We start from the raw sequence: 27,993 nt of genomic DNA, 5'->3' as shown, positions 1-27,993 counted from the left end.
ACTATTGGTTAATCAATGTAATCATTATAAAAGTTTTATTTTTAGACAACATGTGTTAGGTCACCCAATCAGCAAATCAGAAACGAAAACACAAACAAAATGTAAAGGCACAACTTTATTTAAAAAAACACGTGTTAAATAAATACATTAAAAAAACATGAAATATAACTAAGAACTAATCGGTTAATTTATATCGAAATGCATGAAAAACTGTCTGTTGTAATTGGTTTTTGCTGTCAGTTAAAAAGTAAGATCTGCACATAAATCCAGCACAAGAAACACACTACTTCATACTATAAATCGTGTTAAGCGGAACATATTTCTACTGTGATGTTAAGCTTAAAACACCACTAATATATACTAATAAGTGTGACTGCCTGGCTATAAATTGAATAATTGAGAAAAGATATAAAAAGGCCAACACAAAAGGATGTGCAAAAATAGGACATAACAATAAGGAATTGGGTATAATGTGGTGCTAAAATATACATGACACATTAAATGGTACATATCATTTAAGAATACAAGAAAGATGATAATTTCATACAGACTTTCCTATATATATATAATAAATCAATCAAGGAATAACATATAAGTAAACGATAAACAGTATGAATACACAAAATACCCTATTTGATAAAATATCTTTAAAAGTATATAACCATATGCACAGATGTGCTTACAATGTACATCGCTCATCTATGGAAACAATCGTCAGTTTATTAAGTAGAATATTTTTTTGCACATAATATAGTTACTCTTTGTTTTTTTTTATAATTTGGCAATAGTCATGTTTAAACTGGGTACTAAGAGGTTTTAGATAACAGCCAAAACTACAAAAACAGTACAACCCAATGATTCAAAGATTTTTAGAAAAAAAAATCAATATTTAAAGAGAAATTTTTGTCCTTACATTTGTACTTTGTCAGTGCTTCTCTGTCAGATGACTATAGTTTGTCAGTAATGTCAGTGCTTCTCTGATGGCTATAGTTTGTACTATGTCAGTGCTTCTCTGATGGCTATAGTTTGTACTATGTCAGTGCTTCTCTGATGGCTATAGTTTGTACTATGTCAGTGCTTCTCTGATGGCTATAGTTTGTACTATGTCAGTGCTTCTCTGATGGCTATAGTTTGTACTATGTCAGTGCTTCTCTGATGGCTATAGTTTGTCAGTAATGTCAGTACTTCTCTGATGGCTACAGTTTGTCAGTAATATCGGTGCTTCTCTGATGGCTATAGTTTGTCTGTAATGTCAGGTTCTGGTCGTAATGGTCCGAGTATTCAGTTATCGTCCTTTGATTTTCGTTGTCCCTTTGATTTACAAATAAAGGCCCTAGTGTGGACAGTGCGGTACTTGCCAATTTTATTTAATACCGCTTCCAATTTTTTTTTCATGTTTTATGCCTCAAATTGCAAGTAGGGGGTGAAATTAAACTGTAAAACTGTTTGGGTCATGAATTTGAAAGTCAAGTAGTAATTTGCTGCAGCTAAAAAAGATGAAAAATAAGCATTTCCGAAGCTGTCAAAAGATTTCAAGACCAGTTTAAAATACAATTGTCCATATTTTGAGTTAGAGCCGATGAATTTGATATAATTGTTCCCAAAAGTAGTATAACACACTGTTGAAATATTATTGAGAAAGTGCAGATGGGATTTTTTTAATTTGTATTTATTGTCTAAAAGAAATGCACTACGAAATAAATTTTCAGACACGGCAGTCATATTTGTTGATCAACTTGGACGAAAATCACAAAATATATAGTTGACATCCAATAGATGAAGCATACAAATTCTGTTTTCAAGTCTTTTAGAAGTATCAGAGGAAAAGATTTTGTAACGAAAGGTGTACGGACGATGGACGACAGACAGCTGACGGACGAACGGCGGACGCAAAGTAATAGCAAAATCTCTCACGGCCCTTTGAGCTAAAAAAGGAAATAGACGTACTTAAATATGCTATACAAATAACAGAATAATATAGATACAAAAAATAAATACCATGTCTAGTTTTGTATACTACTTAAGGATGACTTTTTATTCAAGTCTCGTTGAAATCTCGAGTGATAATTAATTTGTAATTCACGGTCTATCGGTATTATACTTCTATGTGCTCCTCAAAAACTGCTACTACAACTAATATAAGGGCTCCAGTCACAATTCCGATATTGTGATAACAAAAAGTCTTCCAACTTTTAGATCCCAACTTCATTAGCTCTGGTAACTGAAATAATAAGATAGACTTCTTACTTATTTATATCATATTTCATTAAGTGCATGGGTAACCAACACTTTGACTCAAAAAGATTTGGCTAGTTTACTTTTTAAAAAAGAATATTTACTTTGACCTGTTGCCAAATAAAGAAGTTTTTAAATTTGAACCACACAATTTTCATGAATAATTTATTAGATTAGATATATACCAGGGTACCCACCTTACCCTTTCCTGACTTACTCGTACGGGTCTAGGGGATAAGTGCTATGGTCCATTTTAGAGGCAATAATATGAAGATTAATGACTCTGATTGGTCTCCGTAATTTTGAAGAATTATATGTTATTGAATTAGTAATTAACAGTTTTTATTTTTCTGTTGTTTTAACGTTAATGTTATTTACAAATGTGCCAAAACCTGCAAATCTATTTTAGACAGAAGGAGACGTTTTTTATATCGATAAATTTTTTAGACTGTTAAATTTTTGTAATTTGTTTTAGAAATTTTAATAAGTGCATGTACATAGTTTTATAAAGTCCTTTTATTGTTTGATGAAATTTTACTTTTTGTCTCTCATAATTCTTTTTAGAATGGCATTAATATATATTTATGTTTTATGATATATGTAAATATTATATTGTGTATATTAATGGTGAGACGTTAATAAACTATCTATCTATCTATCTGTTTTTATTTCTTCAATTAGCTATGTTTCTTGTTTTTCTGATCTGTTTAAATTGAAAATACTATCGTATGTATTGTATGTTTTTGTTTCATGATTGGACTAAATTTCTATATTTAATCATCTTTTTTATTTATTGTAGTTCACATTGATTCAATAATCACAAAACTTTAATAAGAACTGTTCTTTTCTTTATTTGTTTGTTGTAATGTCCCGCTATATTTAATCATATTTATTTTAATTTGTTGTTGTTTCGGTTAACATTATTTCTCTTATCACAGAATGTTAATAGACCATTTCTTTGTTTTATATTTATGGAAGCTTTAACATTGTTTTTATTACATTCACAATGTTGTTTAAAGACACAGACCTTGCAGAAGACCCAAAGTTGATTAAGTAAACGCGGACCTCGAAGAAGACCCCCATTGACATGCCTGTTTGAAGCAATATCAAATATAAACAGGAACGTTATTTAATCATAATGATCGTTCATAGTTTCTAACAACACTTCTTCGAACGCAAGTCATCTCATGAATATTATTGACGGCTCATGTATATTAACGCCGGCTGCTATCGACGGCTAGCTTCACACTAGTATTAAACGTCTGAATAATAGTCAACGATTTTCCCCACGAGGGCGCTGGATCGTTACGAGTAACGATACATGTACACAATAAATAAATTATGTAAACGCCTAAAAAAGTGTACACAACAACACCAAAAACATGAAAAGGTAACTAAAAATGTAATTAATTTTTATAAATATTTCGGATAACCTGAGATATCCTTCCTCAGTAAGATTCTGGTGTCTTCTTAGACAAAAAAAACAAAACACCCAACAGAAAAGACAGTTTTTGTTGTTTTTTAATTTATATCTTACCATGTCAACCAGAGCTATGTACAGAAAATTTCCTGCTGTTACCGCATAAATCCAGTTGACGGCAGTTCCATACGACGCCACCTGTACACCAACAAAGAAACCAATAAAGGCTGTCAATGAGGAGAACAAATTGAACCATATTGCCTGACAGAAAGACAAACCACTTGTTATTAGTACAGCAAAGTCACCTACAAAAATAAGATAAGTTCTATAAAACAAAGTAGTCAGGACAAGTATGATCGGTTTTCTATAAGCCAAAATTACATTTTTTTCTGTATCTTAACTTTTGTAATCAGAGTATTAATCCATCCATGTCTCCAAGGGTCTGCGTTTGATGGTTCTTCATAAGGTAAGCAAACTGGAAGTAGCACAGTTAGAAAGTGGTATTATATTGTCATGAGAGATACACAGCGGTAACTGGTAGTAGCACGGTTAGAAAGTGGTGTTTTATTGTCATGAGAGATCCACATCGGTAAAGTATATCCATAGGTGTTTATTTCACAGTGCTTAGAACGGTTACAGTATATTTATTTATATTGGTTTATTGCCTGATTTATAAGAGTTGAATGCTAAAATACATTTTATAGGAATAACGTACGAAGCAATATAAACAAATATAATCTAGTTAAAGACATGTATATTATTCAATAAATTACATGCAAAACAAAATTTATTTTAGATAGCAAATGAATAGTATATTAGATTATTTGTCTCAGGATTTTTTTTTCAAAGAGACGTATTTTACCGAGTTTTAATTTTGGATATTTCCAGAAAGTCCTTGCGTGTAAAGCATGAAAAGAAACTTTTTTCTCAAATTTTAAGGGTGAAAAGGGGTGCGTTCTATGCACTCGGTAAAATACGTTCTTTCGAAAAAAAATTCTGGGAAAAATTGAAGTCCAGTACTGTTTGATTTCAGGATAATGAAACATGGTTGCAGAATAAACAACTAAGGAAAGAAATTTATGACTAAGTCTAGCATTATAATTACCTAATTCCTGTGGTAATTCGTGACAGAATATAGCTATAGTAAGACCAATCCCATCCGCTATATCGCTCGAGAACGCTGCTCCCAGCACGAGACCATCGGTAGTGTTGTGTATAGCATCTCCAATTATTATCATGTATGCTAGTGGGGCGATACCTATATGTATATATTCAAATAGATTCAATTTGGATTAAACACATTACACATAATCGTTAACTTAAGTATCAACTTTTTGAAATAAAAAAAAAAAGATATGAAAAAAAATAAAAAAAAAAAGATAAAATTTCGGGGCCTTTTATAGCTGACTTATGGCTGCGGTATGGGCTTTGCTCATTGTTGAAGGCAAAACGGCGACCTATAGTTGCTAATTTCTGTGTCATTTGGTCTCTTGTGGAGAGTTGTCTCATTGGCAGTCATACCACATCTTCTTATCCGGCTATATATATATATTGCTTGCTATGTAACTTAATGTTTAGCCGGATAATTGACGATAAATAAAGGTTTGTTTAAGGTTAGAAATTCGTTTTCTATTGAAAACATTTCGGAAAATATCGAATACAATTAATGCTATTATCATTCAAAAGTTATAAGATGTCCCATCTAAGTGTATGATAATGATATATATCATATCATTAAAATTTACCCTTTTCTTTTTTCGAGTCTTCTGATCCTAAATTAATTTGACCATTTGAATTGACCTGTATTAGAAAAAAAGATATGTATATATATAGTTTAAACGTTCAGTTTAGAAGACCAAAAAAATGTGATGTGTTTTTACGATTTAAGCATGCATTTTGTCATGGGCAACGAAACATAACTCACAATAAGTTCCCTCCCTTCTACCAGAGAAAAACCTCAAATATATAACATTTCATTGTACAAACGTATCTGAAGTATGACGGATATGTACCATACTTAATAAAAGTAAACTAAACAGGATTGAAATGTATCTCCTAAGTATAGCTTTTGATGCAGTTTAGGCTAGCATCAACTATTCCCGTAAATGTAGGCACTTATGATAGAAGTCTAAGTTTAATACGCTGCTTTAGATACATGACTGGGTTACTGCTTTTTATTGTCTTGTTTTCTTGTAGAATCATGTCATTTCTTCATCGAACTGTCCGCATATTTTCGTTTATTTATACATACTTGCACTGCTACATACATATTGAAACTGTACAATATCCAAACTGGAGCGTCCTTCTTTTTGGGACATGTTGGATATTTGTCTCCTTTTCAATCATATCACATCACATGATCTTATAATCTTTTCTTTTGTTATAAAGTTTATTTAACGTATTCACGGCCGACACTCGGCTAACCGAGAGATTGGTCGGTTAATCTATATTGAGTATGCGGCTATATGGGCGATTGGTCTGTTAATCGGGTTGGTTATACGTCTGTTAAGAGTAAAACGCTTAATTCAATGTTAAACTCTATTAAATATACAGATTTTTGGCATGTTATCAGAACCAAATCAAAAAAAGAAAAGTGTCTGACAAAATGATATCTATCATAGAACATTTTTCACTTGTAAAAACATTTCTTAGTCTGCGCAGTTTTCAGTAAAACTAAAAGGCGTCGCGCAAGTATGAAGTATTTATGCTTATACACATAGCAATTTTTTTAATAAAAGGCGAAACAAACAAATTTAGATATCATTTAAAGGATAAAAAATAGTACTGTGGTTCTAAAAAATAAATTGACATTAGTAAATATTTCATAATTGTAAAATAACGTGAATAATATCACGTTTTAGTGAAAATTCTGGGAATAAAGTCTGTTAATGGGTTGGACAATTGAAATTGTGTCAGTTAAGAGTTATCATTTTAGCCACGACAATAATTTGCTATCTTTATATTTTCCCCTTGAAAATTTAAGAATGAGATGTTCCTGAGTAAACAAAAATGACAATATGGTGCCACAGTATCCTAGAAAGAGAATTTTTATTTTGACTTTCTTTGCATTTTATTGAAGGGTGTGTCACTTTAATATAGCGTGATATGGATTGGCCTCTGGAATATGTATGAATTTTTTATTGACGTTTTCAATCAGCCTTAATTTTTGTGTCTGTTCGAAGTAGCACGTTCTCTGTTCCGATTGAAAGTGTCTTTCTAATACAACACAGGGTACATATAACGTGTTCTCGTTCACATACTTAATCATATGTTGTTTACAAATCACTCTAAAGAAGTAAACGGAAAGGAGCTAATGCAGCTACATTTGGTTATTTTAAGTTTCAATTCATTTTATTCCGTTTAGTTCCTTTCTACAGAAGTGCAGAGGAGAACTACAGTTGTCTATGGTGGCCGGTGAAGTCCATTTCGCGTTTTCACCTTTCATATTATATAGGACGAAATCTCGAAGTCGAAAACGCGAAGTCGAAAACGAGAAATCGTTTTCGCGTTTTCGATTTCGCAATTTCGCCATATAGAATATATAAGGCGAAAACGCTAAAGCGCTAAAACGCAAAATGGCATTAACCTGCCACCATAGTTGTCCGCATGTAAACGTCTAGAATTTGTCACCAATATAAGTACATCGCAATCCGGTACTGTTTCAACAGCCATCGGTGTTTCATGTGTGTATTCTTAAACAAGTATTATTTTCTCGTTTTTAGCAATGTATCACTCTCTTCTGTCCTTATATATTATTCTATATTCTGCGTTTCCATCCAGATTCTCGTGTATACCATGAGGGTCCGGATTGGGGGTATTGTTTATTTCTGTATTCTTTAAATTGTTATGTCATTTTTTTCTACATTTTATTTATCTTACTCATTATTCTTTCTTTATTTTTCATATTTTGTCATCCCAATATATTTTATTTATTTCTCCGAGGGTATCACAAGCCCAGTAGTCAGCACTTTTTGTGCTGACATGAATTGTCATTGATATGGTTATATTTATAAATTTACTGTTTACAAAATATTGAATTTTTTGAAATACTAAGGCTTTTCTACCTCAGGCATAGATTACCTTAGCTGTATTTGGCAAAAACTTTTAGGAATTTTGGTCCTCAATGCTCTTCAACGTCATACTTTATTTGGCCTTTTAAACTTTTTTGGATTCGAACGTCACTGATGAGTCTTTTGTAGACGAAACGCGCGTCTGGCGTATATATTAAATTTAGTCCTGGTATCTATGATGAGTTTATTTACTTACTGATGTTTAGTTACATTATGACGTTTATCTCGGATGTATATACTGGTTACCAGTGTAGATGACACATTTGTGTCATTCATGACAATTAAACAGAATCAACATGATATATGCGATCATTCTTGGATGAAATTAATATTACTTTAATATTACACTTTTTGAAACCATTTTTATCAATTTTCAATTTCATGTGTTGTTTCCGTATATGTTATGTTTCATTGCTTATGTGTTGTTTTCGTATATTTTAGCCGCTCGTCTTGAGCCTACTCATTTGATCCGATAACATTCGAAATAGCAATAAAAGTATTTTTATTGCCATTCATAACTCTTAACAGACCAATTAACAGACCGTGTTTTATACATCCGACCCATAAACAGACCAGGTTTTAAATAAAGATTGACTTATGTCACCAAAATACAGATTTTCGTGTAGATTTTTCACACAATGATATCAATATGGTTAACAAACATAATGCCTTTCTTTTTTCGATGTTCAAAATATTGAATGCAAGTAAATTTAATCAATGTGTCATTTTGTGTACATTTTATGTGTGTAAAATGTGTATAAATTTATTGATGAGTAACCCGCCTTTTCATTTTATAGATCGTACATCGAAGCCAGAAAAATAATAATTACACCACTGAATTCAGTACATTGAATTGTTTTGTTAGACATGAATACTTTTTATGATGAAAATATATTTAGAAAGTTATACAATGAAACATGCTGAACTTTCAATGATTTTCTCGATAACACCTGATTAACAGACTTTAGCCAACCCGATTAACAGACAACCGCCAATATAGCCGCATACTCAATATAGATTAACCGACCAATATCTCGGTTAGCCGAGTGTCGGCCGTGGTATTATGAGAAAAGTTTTACTTTAACGACGACGTCCGGAAGCAACAAGTGTTTATGTCGATATTTGTAACAGTGGAGGTGATGCTGAGACAAAAATGACAAAAAAACGCGTACATACATTGTAAAAATCTTTCGAACTTTTGGAATCACTATCAAGTTGTCCGAGGTTCTCTGCTCCTGGTTCAGTTGATGTGGCTACTTCTGATATGAGTCCCTGTAAATAGTTATAAATGTTTAACTGCCATTTAATGTTGTTATTTTCATGTAAAAAAGTGCAGTTATTTAATTTGTAAATAAACCTTCTGCATTGTATTTTTTTGATGAGTGAAACACCTTTCAACATACTTTTAAAGTTTGTCCTTATGTTGTACTGTTACCTCAAAGTCCCGGGTTATTGGAGGGACTGTGCCTTCATACTAGTTTAACCCCGTCACATTTTGTATATATGTCTGTCCGACGTCAGACTCTGTAATTTAGTGGTTGTCGCTTATTGTAGCATATCATATTCGTTTTTCGTTCATTATTTTGTACATAAATCAGGCCGTTTACTTTTTTTTTTAAACTGTTTTATATTTGTCATTTCGGGGCCGTACGGTGACCTTTAGTTCATGTTGTTATTGATATCCCTTTTGGAGTTTTATCTTATTGGCAATCATTCTTGAATTGAAACAAATAAAAAAAAACTAAAAAAACACAAACATACAAAAAAATTCCAAAGCTTTTAAAGACTTTTAAGTTTAGTGCATTTCTTCTTCACACTTATGTGCTATTCCAGAAACATAATCCTAGTGAATATCCGACTTGGAATTTATACAAAAGTGTTTCCCAAAAAAGATGTTTTAAGATAGACAACGGATGAAGGTACAATACAACCCACATACATATAATGTAAAACTTTTTACCTTTACAATTCACTGGTATGGTGACATCATTTTAATATAATATGCATATTTTCCGTCCTAGCCAACTTGATAACGGACAATCATTTTAGCCCACTTGAAGAAGTACCATGTGTCGTAACAACTATATTGATTGTAAAACCATCTATTCGGTAACATATTATGGTTGTTTTTTCTTAAAATCTTATAGGCTATAAAAATGTTTTATTTTTACAAAATTTTATATTATCGATAAATTACCTTTCTCTTTTTCAGAAAAGTCATTATCATTTCCAGAAGATAAAAGGCGTATGTTCCTATCAAAGAAGAAAAAAGGCACAATTCATTCATTTCACCTGTTTTTATGGTACTAGCATAATCATCACGAAGGGTGCCATATATGGAGCAGGATCTACTTACTCTACAAGAGCACATGTAATCACTTCGATTTTTTAAGGGTAAGTCTTGCTAAGTATTTTGGTTTTACATGTTGTGTTATGGGAGCTGTTGTATGACTTTTAGTTTTTTTTTGCCATCGCATTGTCAGTTTGTTTTCGACTTGTGATTCGACTGTTCCTTTTTGGTATCTTTCGCATCTCCTTTCTGGACAATATACACACAGTAAAAAAGACACAAGGGGTTGCACTCCAATTTTAGGCACTACTCTTGGATTTCGATTTGATTATATGATAGTTTGATAAACGGTCAACAGTTAAATAAATACTGTGTAAGCTCCACCCTTGAAAAGGTTCTGTGGTGATCCGGAGTCCTTATTCATAGTTATAATAATACTTTCGGATACCATCTTGTTTTATATTGGTTTCTAAACAACACTTACCCAGTAATACAACCATTGTATACCATATGTAATTTTCAACATGAATTCCTGCTTCGTGATCGTCATGGTCGTGTTCTGTACGGTTGTCCTCGTGTTCATGCTCATGATCTGAATGTCCATGGACCCCTAGAGCCTATAATAAATTAAAAAATATAGATAAAAACAAATGGGGACAACAATGAAAAGTAATCAAAATTAAAATGTGGACCTCTAAAGACTGCAGATAACAAAAGGATCAAAAGAACAACAACATGTACCTGTTTTATCCTCTCGATACAGGAATATCGAACGTTATTCAAACAATTGGTCCTAGGAATTCAGAGAGTGGCACTGTTTCATCATAAATGAAACAGCTAAGTTGAGTTTAATTGGAAACAAGAAGATGTGGTATGAGTGCCAATGAGACAAGTCTAAATCCGAGTCACAATGTGTAAAATATGAACCATTACAGGTCAAAGTAATTGCTCTCCATTTAATGTTATTTATTTACAACTGAAGTGGAAGGTGAAGGTTCACAAATTAATTTAACAGGTCCTAGTATTTCATGTAAAATTTAAAAAAAAAAATGTTAATGCTATCTTAAACATAAAATCTATTCTGTATACTAATTCCAAGACACACACAACTGCATGAAAATGAACATGTAAAATATAGGTTTTGAAAGTACAATGTATTCAAATGTAATTTATGTTCCCATAATGATGCTGTTGTTTAAATACATCATTATTCTGAAATATTTTAAAATGAAATGAAAAAAATGAACATGTGAAGTTGTTCATTTCTGTGTCATTTTGGTCTCTTGTAGAGTTGTCTCATTTCCATTCATACCACATCTTCTTTTTTATACATACCTTTACATGTTTATTTTCATCTTTGTGGATAGATAAAATATTGAGCTCACCTCGGGAATAAGATGAACCACTGCCCCTGTAAACAGAGTTCCGACAGCTAATCCCATAAAAATGGACAAAAACACGTGGTATGCATTTGAGAACCGCTTAGCACATGGCAAAATGGCTGCTCCACAAATAGAACATACGCAACATATTGCATTAGCTAAGATACCATAACCATAAACTAAAATACATACATGAAAAGTATTAACATATTTTTTATAAGTAAAATGTAAAGAGATGCAGTTATATCCACAATGAAATTCGATGATGATATCAAGTAAGTAAATGTTGTTTGCATGGCGTTTTTTTATGTTTAAACGAGTCTCTGCTATTATTGTATAAGAAAATTGCCATTTGTTATGTGTCCCAAGACAATCAAAAGCATGATTTCTTTGCAGAAAGATAGCATCTATCTTTTGGGGTAATTGAATTAAATGTTTTCGGCGGTAAATCTTTAGCTATCTTTATGTTACCGGCGCCATCATGCTCTGTATTAATAGTATAGATTCGTAAGGCGGGAGACGAATGCGAAGCAGGGATACTAAACATATCACTCCGTTTGGGATTCCTGTAGATCCCTGAGGTTTATTTTGTACTTTTTTTTACTGATTTTTACATTTTAAACATTTTAAACATCGGTCATCAACTATTTTATTTGTAAAAACAGGAAAGACACCAAGGGGGCAATAAAAACCACAATTCCAATAACGCTTGACAAGACGAAAAAAGACGAAAAGACAAACTCCAAATGCAAAAACTTAGCACTACCAATCAAGAATGAGCAATATCAACCCTGCACAAATTCTGGAGTAAATTCAGGACCCCCTGAGGAGTAAGATAATCGTTTTGTTTCATTTGTTGTTCCCAAAATGAAGTACTTCATTTTTGGTTTAAGTAGTTTTTTGCGGACTTTTATTTTTACGTCTTTTCTCATTTGGTTGTCTTTTGTTGGCTAACTGTGTACTTTACCTCCCATCAGTTGTAATTTTTGTCTTATTTAGTTTGTTATCTCTCTACTGCTGTCTTTCTGTGACCTCTTGTGCAATGTTTTGTCCCCTTGGTTGTAATGTTTTGACATATTAAGTTGTTATCTCTCTTTTGATCGTCTTTCTTTAAGGTAGATTCATGGTATACCGCCATCTTGGATTGTACAATCCCAGTAAAAAATCGGTCTAGTTATTTGCCCAAATCAGTAAATTTGGAAACAGATTTGCAATTTAATGGTTAGACTGTTTATTTATATGAGGAAAAAATGTTAATTTATTATATTATTCAAAATATTTTAACAAATATCAAACATTTTAGTTTTAAAAATCATTTTTTTCAAATGAGCCATTTAAGGGGAGGTAACTCCTAAATAAAATTTATATTGGGCTAATAGGGAAATTTTTTTATTTTTACTTGTGGCAAGAAAACAAGTTCGGTGACACCATCTTTTCTTTTTATTTTCTTAAAACATATTATGAAACCTTTCTTCTCACAGTTTATTTCAAAATTCTGTCTCATAGAATTTTTTTTATGCACTCTTATGTGTTTTTTCATGAACAAACTAACCAAATTTAGGCAATTTTTAACGACTGATAGCTTGAAAAATAGCACGGTGACCCATACTTTTTATTATATTTTTGAAAAAAACATAGTAAAATCTTCATTTTAGCAAAATATAAGAAAATTCTGTCTCAAAAAACATTTACTTATGATCTACCTTAAACTATTGTGTTTTGTTATCTCCGTTTGGTGTTTCCTTTTCGACTTATTGTGATCTGCCATCTCTCCTTATTTGTTTTTTTCGACCCATTGTGTTTGTTATCTCACAATGATTGTCTTTCTTTCATTAATTGTATCTGTTCGACTCATGATCACTCTGATTTGTTTTCTCCCATTTGTCATCCTTTTTTTGATTAATTGTGTTTTGTTATCTCTTCCTGTTTGTCTATTTTCGACTTGATGTGTTTTGTTATCTCTTCTTATTTGTCTTTTTGCCATTTATTTGTTTGTTATCTACCCTTACTTCTTTCTAAAACTTATTATGGTAGGCTATCTCTTCTTGCTTGTCTTTCCCTAACTTATTGTGTTTTGTTTTCTCCCATTGATATTTTCCCAATATTTTATAAGCTTGAAAGACATAACGTTTGAATATTCAACCAAAATATGTTTTTAAAATTAATGTAACCACAACAGAACGAGAGTGTTAATAAGCATTTTGTATTGGCATTTCTTTTTTTCGAAACAACTCTGTCTTGAAAATTAAAAATTAGAAACAAATTAACCGTGATTACGAGTAAGTAAAATGAACCAAACATTCCTTCTTAAGGTGGTAGACCTCGGTTCAGGGAGATAACTCTTTAAATCAGTTATGTGTTTGTTAAAGTCAAGTTTCATCAATGTGTTTTAAGTATTTACCTGAAACAGATTGGAAATAATCTATGTAACATAGAAGCTTAGAATATATTTATGAAAATGGTTGACACAAACGTACTGATGATTTCAAGAGTTATCTCCCTGAACCAAGGTCTACCCCCTTAAATAAGTCTGAAAGTTTATTATTGCACAATTTTAAAGCAAATAAAACAAAACATGAAATACAATAAAGGAACATAACAGATAATGAAAGTTTGTTTAACATGTTCAAACTAGTAAAATCATTTGACCAAGAAGAGTAAAGCGCCGTTATTATTAATTGCAACTATGCAAATTTTGTAGTGGTTATTTTGCCTATAAATGTATCTACTGAACATGACTATCAATAGGTTAAATAAACTTACTTTCAGCTGTAGTAGGCATTCTTCTACTTTATCATTACTGAAACCAATAAAACAATTATTATTTATTCTTCTTTATGGTTCAATTACAATACAATTCAGCAAGATTCAACAATTCGAAATATTTAGGAAACATTCACAAATAGTAATGCAGTAACACTTTTATTGAATGTACATCTCACACTTTGGAAATCCATACATTGGTTAAAAGCAGCAAGATAGAAACCCAATAATACAACAAAACTAAAAAGTGTCATACAAGCATAAAATGCGGTATTGAAGAAAAGATAAAATTCTAATCGTATTCCATGCTCTTTTTTGCTATTAGTTTAACGCAAATTATCTTATAAAATAATTTTAATAGAAAACAATCGCGTGTTTACGGTTGTGTTTGATTTGTCTTTTTCTCAATCAGTTTATGAATTTCGAGCAGCGGTATACTACTGTTGCCTTTATTTAGGTTGACAATTGCTTGGATCGATGAAACATAAACTGACGTCATTTAATTTTATCAAAAGAGTGGCGAAATATATCAGAGGGATAATCAAACGCATAGTTCGAAAATAAACTGACAAAACCATGGCTAAAAAAGAAATAAGATAAACGGACAAATAATAGTACACAGGAAACAACATAGAAACCTTAAGACTAAACCCACGAACCCCATCAACAACTGGGGGAGGATGTCAGGTGCTCCGGAAGGGTAAGCAGACACTGATCCACATTAAACGACACAAAATTTGGGATATTCGATTTTACAAGTCATTAACACACTGACAATAATATTACAAAACATAGAGAACTGATGACAGAGCAACAAGAACTCCACCATATTTGATCTAAGGTGCTCTGAAACGGTAAACGAATTCTTCTCCACATGTGGCATCCATTATAAAAGTTCCTAAATGGTTATGGCATAAAGACTTTACAATTTTATCTTTCCTTTCTAGTGTACATTCGTTGTTATACAAACAACTTTTACCAGATTCTCGGACATTAATATGACAATTACTAAACATGTGACTAGGGCCTACTTTTGTGAACATAAAACTGTAAATATTATTTTTAATATATAATCTTCACCCCTTTTTATCTCTATTAAAAAGGAAACTGGTAAGATTTGATATCTACCAAACTTTCAATAGATTACTAAATTATATATTTTAGATATCAATAGAAATGTATTAATGAGGGTTTTATTTTGTTTAAGCATCTATCAAGTCAACACGTTTGACACTATTTGAAAAAAATATACTAGTTTTAAAGACCACACGAGATATGTTCTGTGAACATTTAAAACATGCTATTTGATATATCTGTTATATCAAATATGAAAAAGACTATAAAATGTTTAATCGTCTTTGATTAAGGTCTCATTATGATTAAATTATTATGAATAACAAGTCAATTTTTGATGATAGATATGTAAAAAATATTCAAAGACATTTTCTTACCTTTTCACCCCTTATCTTACAAACCACATTTATTGTTTAACAGAAAGCGGAACCGTTCGAACCTTGTTGTTTACTAATTGGATATAATTTTAGTCCATTTTTAAAATTTTTTAATACAAATAAAAATATATAAAGTATTTTAAACATTATTTATGTTTAAATATATGCACAAATGCGTAAAATTATTGAAAAGTCCAAAGGGTGTTAGTTTTATACCCTGTCAACAATACATTCCTATTGACAAAAAAGCGAGGACGTGTCTTTTAGCACAACATGTTATATAAACACGAACTTAAATACCTGACCGAAATAATTGATATCCTGGTTAAACTGAAAATGATATCATATATATCTAATTGATTAGATGTGGTGTGCACTTGTTAACATGAACTATCATTGATCCGTTATTTTTTTGTAAATTCAATAGTTATAAAATAGTGAATTATTCGTAGCACCAAGGGTTTTCCACCCCAGGCATGTATCGCTTGACCGTATTTAAAACATCTTTTTAGGAATAACTCGCAGTGCTTTTCATCCTCGTCTTGGTCTAAATGCTATTTTTTGTTTCTTTGTTACACATTTGTTTGTTTTCATAGTTATTAAGATTATAACACAATGTTGACTGCTGTACACATGTTTTTGACATTTTTACCTATTATGTTTGTTCACACATTGTTGTCAATATAATGGTTTTTGATGCGACTGTCAACAAGTGAGATGTTTCAATAGATAAAAACCAGGTTTTTCCACCATTTTCTACATAAGAAAATGTCTGTTCTAAGTCAGGAGTATGACAATTGTTATCCATTCATTATAGATGTGTTTTAGCTTTTGATAACAACTCTCATATTCGTGACATGGTCCGGACATTCCCGTTTGTGCAAACTGGTTTTATAGCTAACTAAACCTGTCACTTGTATGACTGTCGCATAAAATATCATACTATTCATTAATAAAGGATACTTCCAGGCCTAAACCGTCAAACATAGGTTTGAGAACAATCAGAATTGCACAAGTTATAGCCAAGAGAGATCATTTTAATCTATCGTGTACTACACTCTTGCTATATATATATATATATTAAAATTCAAGAGTCTATCTAAAAAGGAGGGTACTTTTTATATGGCCTTCCAAATACCGTTTCAATCCCTAACATCACTGAAGAGACATTTATTGTCGAAATCCGGATCTGGTGTACTAAAAAAATATTGACACCGTATGTTTGTGGCATAACATCGTGGCCACAAGTTAAACATTTTTTTTCTGTTTAGTATTAAACTTATATTAAGATCCATTTTGTTACATCTTGTGATCAATTTTATTTGGCAATCGCCAATGGCAGTCAGCAGGGTTTAAGAACATCAGTTGTTCGACCTGTTAGTCAAATGCGTTTTGTTTAAATATACTTTTTCACTTTTTTGGTCTTTTGGAAAATGTTGTTTGTGCTGTATTTAGACCCTTCTACAACGAAATTTGTTTTACATGCACACGTATAAAAATTGCGGTTTTTATCCAATGCAATCATAGGTTTGAACGTAGTTTTCAATTTAGACTCGTTTATATATATATATATTGTAAATGGTAAGCGTGTATAAGTCTCTGCGTTGCGTTGAATAATGCTCATCATAGATATCATGATTGAAATTTTATATTTGTGCCAGACGCAAAGTCATTGGTGACTCTAAAAAAATGTTAAGAAGGTCAAATAAAGTACGAAAATGAGGAGCACTGAAGACCAATCATTCCTAAAAGTTTTGCCAAATACAGCTTAGGTAATCTATATACTGGGGTAGAAAAGCCTTAATACTTCAAACAATCAAAGTTTTGTAACCAGTTAATTTATAATTAAAGAGACTTATTCTACAAGGTCCTTGAACACATATGAATATATGTTAATCCTTATTTGGAGAAAGTGTCGATAAAGTAACGAAAACGTCAATCCTACACTGAACCAATTCCATAAAAGAACTGTTACGGCATAGAATGTTCTATAACTCTAATTTAAAAGTTGTTGTGAAACCAAACTGCACAGAGAAACATAAATGGTTGGTGTGTAATAGTTTGAGATTCTCGACTTGAAATAGGTTTCAAAAGGTAAACAGACGGTATGTTTTGGATCACAAAGAACTTCAAATTGAAGATTAAGAAATATAACAAACCCCTCATACTTTCGGTTACATGTAAAAGCGAAATTATTATGTTACTATTTTTGTTGTTTAAATGAAATTTTTCAAGTGGCAGAAGATAACAATGGGACATTTAAAATTCTTAATTTATCTAAACTAGCTGGTGTTAAATTTGTTATATTGAAAAGATTGCATTATTAAAAAAAATCAATTTCGTTTTGAATTCTCCGCTTTTTATTATATAAAGCTGCTAATACAAAAATACTGTAATAATTGGTAACGAATGTCATGAGATTATCAGTATATCTTCATTAATAAACGAAGAAATATGTAGTTATCTATAAATTCATATATTTTTTTTTAAAATATTAGATATATTGACACAAAATGTATATAGTTCTCTTGTAACAACCTTCATTCTGTATTAAACTTCACCACATAATACTAGTCTCATGTACGTTACCCTATGATGATGTATGCCTTTGAAAAACCTTTACTGTGAAAGTATAAAGAATACAAAACTCATAATTAAAGTGCAAAGCTACACGACAACGCCGCTGCTATGTTTATTAAATATATGTTACACATGAACGTCTAAACATCAATCCAACAATGTTAGATCTGTAAATTTGCTTTCGCAAATTTTTTGTTCTTCCCTCGCCGGGATTCGAACCCATATAATATACACAACTATATACTTCACACAATATGATACCAAAAAGAAAAAAAAAACATCCCTCCAGTCCTATTAATCCAATATATCGTATAGATAATTAAAAAAAAAGAGGGACTACGGGAATAAATTAAAATTTACCAAATGTTTAAAGGAGGACCGATCGTTTTGGCGCTGTCGTGCTGAATGACCGAAACCCCTGTTTCAGCGAGAAACTGACCACACGATAGGTACGACACCTATATACATCATGAAAAGACAAGAGACATTTTTTTTACTCTTATTCAACTTCGTTCAACCGTATAAAATTATATTAGTTATGTAAGCGTCAAAATATATAATATTATGAAAAAAGAATGAATCTTGAAAATATATATTTGAAAGTTCTTTTAAGATAATCATAGGATACTAATTATACATTAATTCCTGTGATGTATTGTAAAGGTTAAAAACAGATTTCGCCAATTTTTTTTTATCATTTTACTTTGATGTCGCTCCACACATCCTTTAATTTATTCATTTACAAATTGTTTTAAGATAACATATTACTTACCTGTTCAACCGTTATTGATAATATGGTAAGTAGCGCTTTTATTGTATATATTAATTCTAAATCTTATTTTTTGGGGAAAAAGTGTTCCGAATTTTTGTTTATATACTACCTTTAGGGGGTGTTAAACGACCTTGACCACTCATGTGGTTCTCGCAAGATCGGTATTGTTATATAGTGAAACACTGCGTAGATATAACGGTATACCATAAACAAAATTTGACAAATCTATTTATAAACTTTTACCCTGTAAACAATATATTTATAGTAAATTCAAACAGGAAGTTTCGTTTCACCAAATGTGTAAACTCAAAACTTTAAATATCTGACCGTTAAAATTAGTACCCGGTTCCAATTAGCACTGCTACCAAATTTCATAAAGTCAGCGATATAAATGTATTTAAAATATATTGTATTTCTAACAGAAGGCTTTCGTATTTATTTATATCGTGAATATAGTTTGATGAAAGTTTAAAAACAGATACAAGGATTATTAATATAATTAAAAACCAATTGTTCAGAGAACAATTGAAGGTCTTTCCACTAGTAAAGATCTATTTTGATATTGAAATATCAAAAATCAGTTTAAAATGTAAGTTCCAAGGCTTTATGATGTATTAATATGAATTTAAAACAAAAGTCAAAATCTAGAACGTCTTATTAACCTATGACCTTGACCTGAATTGCAAGGTCACAAACCAATGACCTTAAATCAAAAGACATAGGTCTATAATATGTTTGGTTAAAGAGTAATATCACTTTACGCGTAATTCTAAAGTAAGATGGGCAAAAACTCCCATTTATTGTCTGCGCACCCTTTCAACCAAAATATACAAGTAATGACATGTCGCAACTAACAAATTATGAAAAATTATTTGTCGATATGTCATACAGTATTTGAAAATCAGTGAAAATAAGCAAAAATCAAAATTTAGAACATGACCTTGACCTTTGACCTTGACCTAATTTTCATTTTTTTGGACCAAGGACCTCAAATCAAAAGATCCTAGGTCTCTATCACTTATGGTGTTCCAGTTTAAGATACATTTCAAAATTTCAAATACAAAAAGGGAAATAACTCTCATATGGAGCGTTCATATTGCTTCGGTCGAAATTGGACAAATCATGCGAAGGATATAATGAGCAATTTTGTAAAATAAATTTGTCGTAATCTTTTACGGTTGCGAAGGAGTTGTGATCACAAGGAAAACAGTGTTTGGGGAAATAACTCCTACAAAGAAAAGTATTCGGTTACGCAGGGTAAATTTCAAAAGCGCATAAACTGTTCGATATCATATACCAAATATCTAAGCGACATATTGCGAAACAAATGTTTATCGCAAGAACAAAATTTGGCAGAAGAAAAAAAAAATAATCAGAAGAAAAACAATAGGTCTTTCCACATAAAAGTGGAAAGACCTAATTAAAGACCATTGTTTTCTACGGAAGCCGATAAGGGTCATTCAAAAACAATTATCTATGTCGTAATTACGACAGAGTATGTCGTAATAACGACATAGTATGTGAAAATAACGACATCGCTATGTCGTAATAACGACATATTATGTGGAAATAACGACATCGCTATGTCGTAATAACGACATATTATGTGGAAATAACGACATCGCTTTGTCGAAATAACGACATATTATGTGGAAATAACAACATCGCTATGTCGTAAGACACTGCTATATCGTAATTACAACTGAATTCAAACTTAGTATAAATATACCTGGTATCCAGATCCTTAAAAAGAATTGTTACGTATTGAGCTGATCAATAGTTCAATATGGGCGTCATCGAGGGCAAAACCCTATCACAAACATGTTCATTTTCTTTTTGAAAATGATAAACACTGAATTTAATCAAGCTTAATTAATAATAATGTTATTTACTCTTTATGTCTGCACATAATAGAACTTTATTTCATAATCAAGTCTAATGAGACCTAGTTGAAAAGGTGAACGATTCAGGTTCCTTTGAGACTCTATTTATATTTGGCATGTATGTAGATCACATCAAGAAGATGTGTCTAGTACGCGTAAGGTTATGTGTGCTATTGCAATTGTTTTTCGTCTGTCGTCGTCTGTAAAAGATTACAAAAATCACAAAATGTTGATATAAATTTAAACGCCGACGCCAAACAATCAATTCCTGCGTTTCGCTATTTATTACCTTCGTTGCAGGCGAGACAAAAATCTGTTATTTCGCAATATGGTCTATTTGTATAGTTTTTGAAAATAATTTATAAAGTTGGAAATTTTATGTGAGTCACGTAAGCGCGTCACTGTTTTTTTGGTATCCTGTAGTGTTAGTCGTTGATGAAATATGTTCGTTATTGTTTTGCATTTTACATGTTTTGCGACTATAACTATTATATTATTTGTTTGTGCGTTTCTCTTTGATGAATGCTCTTGAGTGTTTTTGTGCTGTATTTCTTTCACGTAGTGTTATCATTTCAGCGATATCTTTTTACCATTGCCATGAAGCGGGAGGTTTGGCTAGCCATTAAACCAGGTTTAAGCCTTTTTCAACTGATTTTTATAGTTCGTTCTTATGTTGTACTGTTATACCACTGTCCCAGGTTAGGGGGAGGGTTGGGATCCCGCTAACATGTTTAACCCCGCCACATTATTTATGTATGTGCCTGTCCCAAGTCAGGAGCCTGTAATTCAGTGGTTGTCGTTTGTTCATGTGTTACATATTTGATTTTCGTTCATGTTTTTTACATAAATAAGGCCGTTTGTTTTCTCGTTTAAATTGTTTTACATTGTCTTATCGGGGCCTCTTATAGCTGACTATGCGGTATGGGCTTTGCTCATTGTTGAAGGCCGTACGGTGACCTATAGTTGTTAATGTCTGTGTCATTTTGGTCTTTTGTGGATAGTTGTCTCATTGGAAATCATACCACATCTTCCTTTTTATATTTAATCTACTATTTTTCTTAAAATGTCCTGTACCAATTTAGGAATTTGACAGTCAAATAGTTCGTTTAAATGACACAACTCAGATATGGGTCAAACTGATTTTCTGGAATTTTCGGCATAGGTCCAATTTATCATGATAAACCATCGACAGATTTGGGATAAATGAACAGTTCTCTTTATATTATCAAAAAACTAATTTGTGACCATTATGTCCTATTCTTATTAACAGCGGCTGTATTTTTAAAGAGCTAAAAATCGAAGCACGGCTTTTGTGAATGAAACATTTAAAAAGGAAAAATCGAACTCAAAGAACGGACAACAAGCGATAGCAGTCGCTCGCATACCATTTCGGGTACAAGACACAACTTCCTTTTAGGGCCCAAAGTTAAACTTAGGCTCCAATGGAAAAAGCTTTGAACATATTGAAAATCTTCTCCTTAAGAACTTCCAGACCATATTTGACCAATCTTAGAGAATGGATTATCCTTATATAATAAGGATGGGGTTCAGAGTTTTATTAAAGGCTTAAATGGCGAGGACGTTTTAAAAGTCGCATTGCGAACCAACAGTTGCAATGTAGTTATAATTTGTATCAAGCATCAGTAGGTCATTAACATTCAATTGTGTACAAATGCAGGTACAGAGGTCCATGGGTCTGAGCACTGGGAGTCCAAAGTTTAACATAGTCTTTATTGAGAAAAGCTTAAAATTCATCTTCTTCAAAACCTGCAATGGAAATGCTGTCATATTTTACACAAATTTGTACATGCCAAATACAACTAGAGGCTCGAAGGAGGCCAAATTCTCCCTTGTTCAACCGGGTTTCATTGACTTGATAATAAAATAAAGTTCTATTATGTGCATGTTAATAACTTTAAGTTTTACTTTAACTTTGATTGTATTTAGTGTTCATTATTACCAAAAGGAAGATGAATTTGTTTAACATACAAACTTTGCCCTCACTAACGACCATTTTGAATTTCCTATTGCCTCAAAAAGTGACAACGCTAAGGTTGTCTTAATTATGACATAGGGATTAGGAGCTTGTAATTCAATTGTTGTCGTTAGTTGGTGTGTTACATTGTTTGTTTTTCATTCATATCTTGCATATTAGTAAAGCCGTTAGTTTTCCCGTTTGAATTACATTGTGTAACATTTGTCATTTCGGGCATTTTATAGCTTACTACGCGGGGGCTTTGCTAATAAATAAAGGTATTATGATGACCTATAGTTGTTAAATTCTGTGTCATGGCAGTCTCTTGGCAACCATACTACATATTCTTTTTTTTATATGTAGTAATGTCATAATTACGACATAAGGATGTCGTTATTAAGACATAATGATGTCGTGATTACGACATAGTGATGTCGTTGTTATGACAAAGTGATGTCGTAATTACGACATACATTATTTTTTTCGAATTACCCTTATCGGCTTCCGTAGTTTTCTTTATACAAGTTGCTCTCAAATACAAAATACTTGGGAACAAATTAATTACGAAGTTAAGGAGCAAACGTTCCAAAATATGAGCAAAACCGGATAAGGCTGTTCGGGAATAGAAAAATCTTAGCTCGTGTGAACATTTAAAGTCGTGTCATATAAAGATGTTATCATGGCTATACTAATCATGACTTCACATAAAACTTGTGCGCGTCTGAACTACGAATTTATTTTTCCTATACACGAGAATTGTACCCATAAGTAAGCGAGAAGTAATATTATAGTACATTACATACAACTTAATTGGGGTTATTCAGGTAAAAGGTAAAATATCATTAACAACGAAATCGACGGAAAATTCAAAACTGGAAATCAAAACTCAGACACATTAAACGAATGGATAATACCTGTTATATTCATGATTTAGTGCAGCCATTCCGTCACGTTGGAAAGTGTAGATTTAATTTGGTTTATAGCAAGCTAAACATTTGACCTGTATGACAATCATATTTATTCCATTATATTGTTAACAATTTATAAACTTCGATTGCTGCTAAATAAATATACACCAGCAAACAAATAAAACGAGAGCACAGTGTTTCAAACGATTTTAACTTTATAAACATAATAAAATGTATAAGAACAGTTAACTCATATAACATGATGGTAATAATTGGGAAAAGGTATAAACGCTGCAAGATTATATAAGAACTCGTAAATACTTGTAACTGAGGAAAACTGATATTTAGTGGTTAACGCATCGGACTTCAAAGACAAAGGTTCCTTGTTGATCCTCGTTCCGTGGAGAAAATTTCAGAGACTGAATTTTCGGCTCTCCCCTGACACCGTGTACGAGCAAAGTCTTGCGAAACGATAATAGTCCGTCGGCAGGGGACGATAATGGGGTGACTCGTGTTGAGAGCAAAATATATATAATTTTAGGATACTGCCTAAAAGGTGAAAAAAAACCCAGAACTACCGATCTCTGAGTAAAATTGTAAACAGAAAGTATCTCATCATATGAAAAAATCAAAAAAAGTTCAAATACATCCAACGAATGGATAACAACTTTCATATTTCATCCTTGGTACAGGCATTTTCCTATGTAGAAAAGTGTGGACTCAACCTGGTTTTATATAGCTAGCTGGATCTCTCACATGGCCACGACAACCCTCATTATTCATTTAATTGGATATCAAAATATATATCTTAATATCACGATTTCTTTGGCTTTGAAAACAAGGCCATGTTTTAATTCCAATTTATAAATAGGCTGTAAGTAATTGACTTTACCATTGAAATTCGCCGTTTCAGAATCTAATGCAGTATGGGTAATATTTTCAAAAGCGTACACCAAAACGTTGTGATTGGTTTGAAACGTTCTAAATCATGGAAATCCATCCAATGACGTAACGTTATTTTCAATTTGGTGTACGAACAATGAGAATACCCATAGATTCTGGAAAGGCGAATTGCAATGGTGGCTGTGTTTTAAACAACGCCATAAATAATAACGGACATTTATTTTGATGTTTCTTGCTAGAAAATGGAATAAAATCTTTCTCGAAGTAAGTTTACATGTATCTGTTCATTTGTTTATCGTGAAACGGTTGATTTTCTTTAATGTTTTGGCTTCATCAAATCAAAATGAATGCCTTTTGAACGCGTATTATTAGTCCGATTTGAATTTTTTTTTCTAATTTTTCCTATTAGAATCGATTTTTTTCCATCATGCATTAAAGAAGTGCATCAATTTGAAGAATAAAATACCTCAATCTGACATATGTACTTGTTGAACAAGTTCAATTGCGGGCAAAACAAATTACGTTGTTAAATTAAAAGATTTTGATAGCAAAATATCAATATTGACAAACTGTTTCATTAACATAATGTACAAGGCACACATTTTAAGGTAATGTATTTTATGGTTGCGTAATTGGTGATACAACACTTCACAGGTAAAGTGCACTGCGTCGTATATAATACTGGTTGCATAAATAAATGCACATAGACTGATAATGCTTTGTTGATTAAAGATTACCACAGGTAAATATGCATTCGCCTGTCATGTACGAAATTCTTTTCGGTGATAAAACATGCGCATTTACGGCTGAAATCAATCAAACAAAAACGTTAAGGTCAATGATCACAAAGTTTTAATCTTTAGAAACAGAACCGGACAAAACTGTACACTTTCCGTAATCATAAAACAATATATTTTTGCAAAATGTATGTAATAACTATGAATAATAAAACTAACAAACTACCTATAGATATGAATTCACTGAATAAATTCCCTGGTTATCCAGTGACTAATTCACAGGGATACTCGGCCAACTGCTGTCGGTCGAGTAATTTGTCAAAACAGCAAAGAAAAGTGTAATAAAGATATCATTTGAGGAAAAAAAAATTTCAAACCGTCTGTTTTCAATGAATCATTGCTATCAAAAAATAAGAAAATAAAGTCGTTTGAATTTTACTATCTTACTAGCCTGTATTAACCATTGAATTCAATATTTTGCATCAAGGGATACGAATCGAATATAATATACTAGGAAAAAAAGAAAACAATAAAAAAACATAAGTCGAATATAAACCGACAACAATGGCTAAAAATAATCGACGAAAAACAAGCAACAGTTCACCAAAACCTTAACAGAAAATATTTACTTAAACTAAACTACACGATCTACTTCAAAAACAGAGGTAAAGGTAGTTGATCATTAAATGTCAACACTTCCTGATTCAAAACAAGACCTAGGAAAAGTAAACTTTCAACAATGTGTTTGTAATGAGGTAATGTAGTATGTGAAAGTAGTGTCCTGTAATGGAAACATTATGATATATAATTTGAAATTAATTAACGCATAAGTTTTATCTTGTAACCATTCTAGAGAACTAGGTTTAAGGTAAATAAATTCGAAAAAAATCTCTTTTTTAAATTGAAAAAAACTCCAAGTACAACAAGATGGACAAAATTATAACAGATACAATTAACACCGAACTTAGAAACTACGTCACATTTAACAGGCAAATAAATAAATCAATGCAAGTGTGAGGCTGCCTTATCAAAATATTAAATCATAGTTTGGGAAGAAATTATTTTCATTTTTATTTGTTACAAATGTTAGGCATACTTTAAGAATTTTCAAATAATTTCATTGGATACTAAATGATTTGAATTATCTGTTTCACTCTTTCACTTGCAAACGTAAATGCTGACGATCTGTGAATTTATGACAAAATATTATTTGAATATAGGTCATGGATATCTAGGATATGGAATAAAACTTCATCCTTCTGCATAAAATACATGTATATAAAAAGGGTAAAATAAAAAAAATATCCAAATCCGAGGAAAATACAGAACGGGAATTCCATCATCAAATGACAAATTCAAAAGCTCAAACACATCAATTGAATGGATAACAACCGTCATATTCCTTACTTGGTAAAGGCATTAAGTATTATTTTCGTTTAAAGAGTGATAAGTGTTAGGCTAATTGTTCGATTCTAAATAACATCACATTAACTAATTTAATTAGAATTTATATACAGAATTAAGAACGAAAATGTACAAGCTTTTTTACTTGAAACATTCCTTTCGCAACTTTGAGAGTATATTTTGTGTAGAAAAAGCAAACTCACATTGCAGAACCCTCAGCCATGAAATATAACATTAACAAATAATACTTACCCTTTCTAGTATAGGAGAAAATGAGAAAATAGTTTACGTAATGTCAGATCTGGATCCTATTTTGAATAATTTCATCGCATCCTGTTTGATGAATGGGGTGCATTAAAGGATTATTACAATTATCTAAAACATAAATTTTGAAGTTCCAAATTACTAACACACCCCTTAAGGGTTTAACTTTTTAGGAGCCTGTGCCAAAAAATACAACTCGTTTCTACATACACAACACATATTCTTTGTTAAATCGTCATTTATAACCTTTTAACTGTGTCGTTCGCATGATTACATCTTGGGAACATTAAATAAACGAGAACTCAATATAAAGATTTGTTATGTCTTAGACCTAGACGTATCTAGTTTGTTACCACAATAAGTTTTTGTATAATACGTTTGAATTTTTATTTAGATTATTAACATAAAATATAACATGTATAAATATGCCTGTTATTTAGTAGTTTGTTGTTGTACATCATATTTGTTTTTTGTTTACTGTAGGATACAAAAATCAAACCGTATGGTTTATTTGTTTTATATTTGTCATGGCAGGGCCACTTATAAAGCTATCTTATCATTGGGGGGGGGGGGGGGGGTTGCAATTGGAAAATTTGAAGAAATTAAAATCACAAAAATACTGAACTCCTAGAAAATTCAAAACGGAAAGTCTGTAATGAAAAGGCAAAATCATATCTCAAACACATTAAACGAATGAATAACAACTGTCATTTACATTTTGTACCTGACTTGGAATTGGAATTTCTTATCCCAGGCATAGATTACATTAGCCGTATTTGGCACAACTTTTTGGAATTTTGGATCCTCAACGCTCTTCAACTTTGTACTTGTTTGGCTTTATAAATATTTTGATATGAGCGTCACTGATGAGTCTTATGTAGACGAAACGCGCGTCTGGCGTACAAAATTATAATCCTGGTACCTTTGGTAACTATTGGTACTAGCATTTTCTAATG

At 31.7% G+C, this 27,993-nt stretch overlaps 1 protein-coding gene across 2 annotated transcripts; it reads right to left on the bottom strand.

Annotated features, from left to right (window-relative positions):
* Window positions 1-102: 102 nt before the first annotated feature.
* On the bottom strand, window positions 103-27,130 carry LOC139527287 (zinc transporter ZIP12-like). Of its 2 annotated transcripts, none has more exons than XM_071322632.1 (10): window positions 27,026-27,130; window positions 14,161-14,197; window positions 11,401-11,576; window positions 10,500-10,632; window positions 9,923-9,978; window positions 8,902-8,997; window positions 5,401-5,455; window positions 4,761-4,913; window positions 3,773-3,960; window positions 103-2,221 (listed from the first exon to the last, which is right to left on the bottom strand). In XM_071322632.1, the coding sequence occupies exons 2-10, from the start codon at window positions 14,177-14,179 to the stop codon at window positions 2,096-2,098; spliced, it is 1,002 nt and encodes a 333-aa protein (XP_071178733.1). In that variant the 5' UTR covers window positions 14,180-14,197; window positions 27,026-27,130; the 3' UTR covers window positions 103-2,095. The 2 variants fall into 2 exon arrangements, with proteins under 2 accessions (XP_071178733.1, XP_071178732.1); XM_071322631.1 differs by lacking the exon at window positions 27,026-27,130 and adding an exon at window positions 18,964-19,076.
* Window positions 27,131-27,993: the final 863 nt, after the last annotated feature.

This window comes from Mytilus edulis, chromosome 6, assembly GCF_963676685.1.
Source record: "Mytilus edulis chromosome 6, xbMytEdul2.2, whole genome shotgun sequence".
Lineage (NCBI taxonomy): Eukaryota > Metazoa > Mollusca > Bivalvia > Mytilida > Mytilidae > Mytilus > Mytilus edulis.
This window is presented reverse-complemented; position numbering and strand designations above follow the sequence as displayed.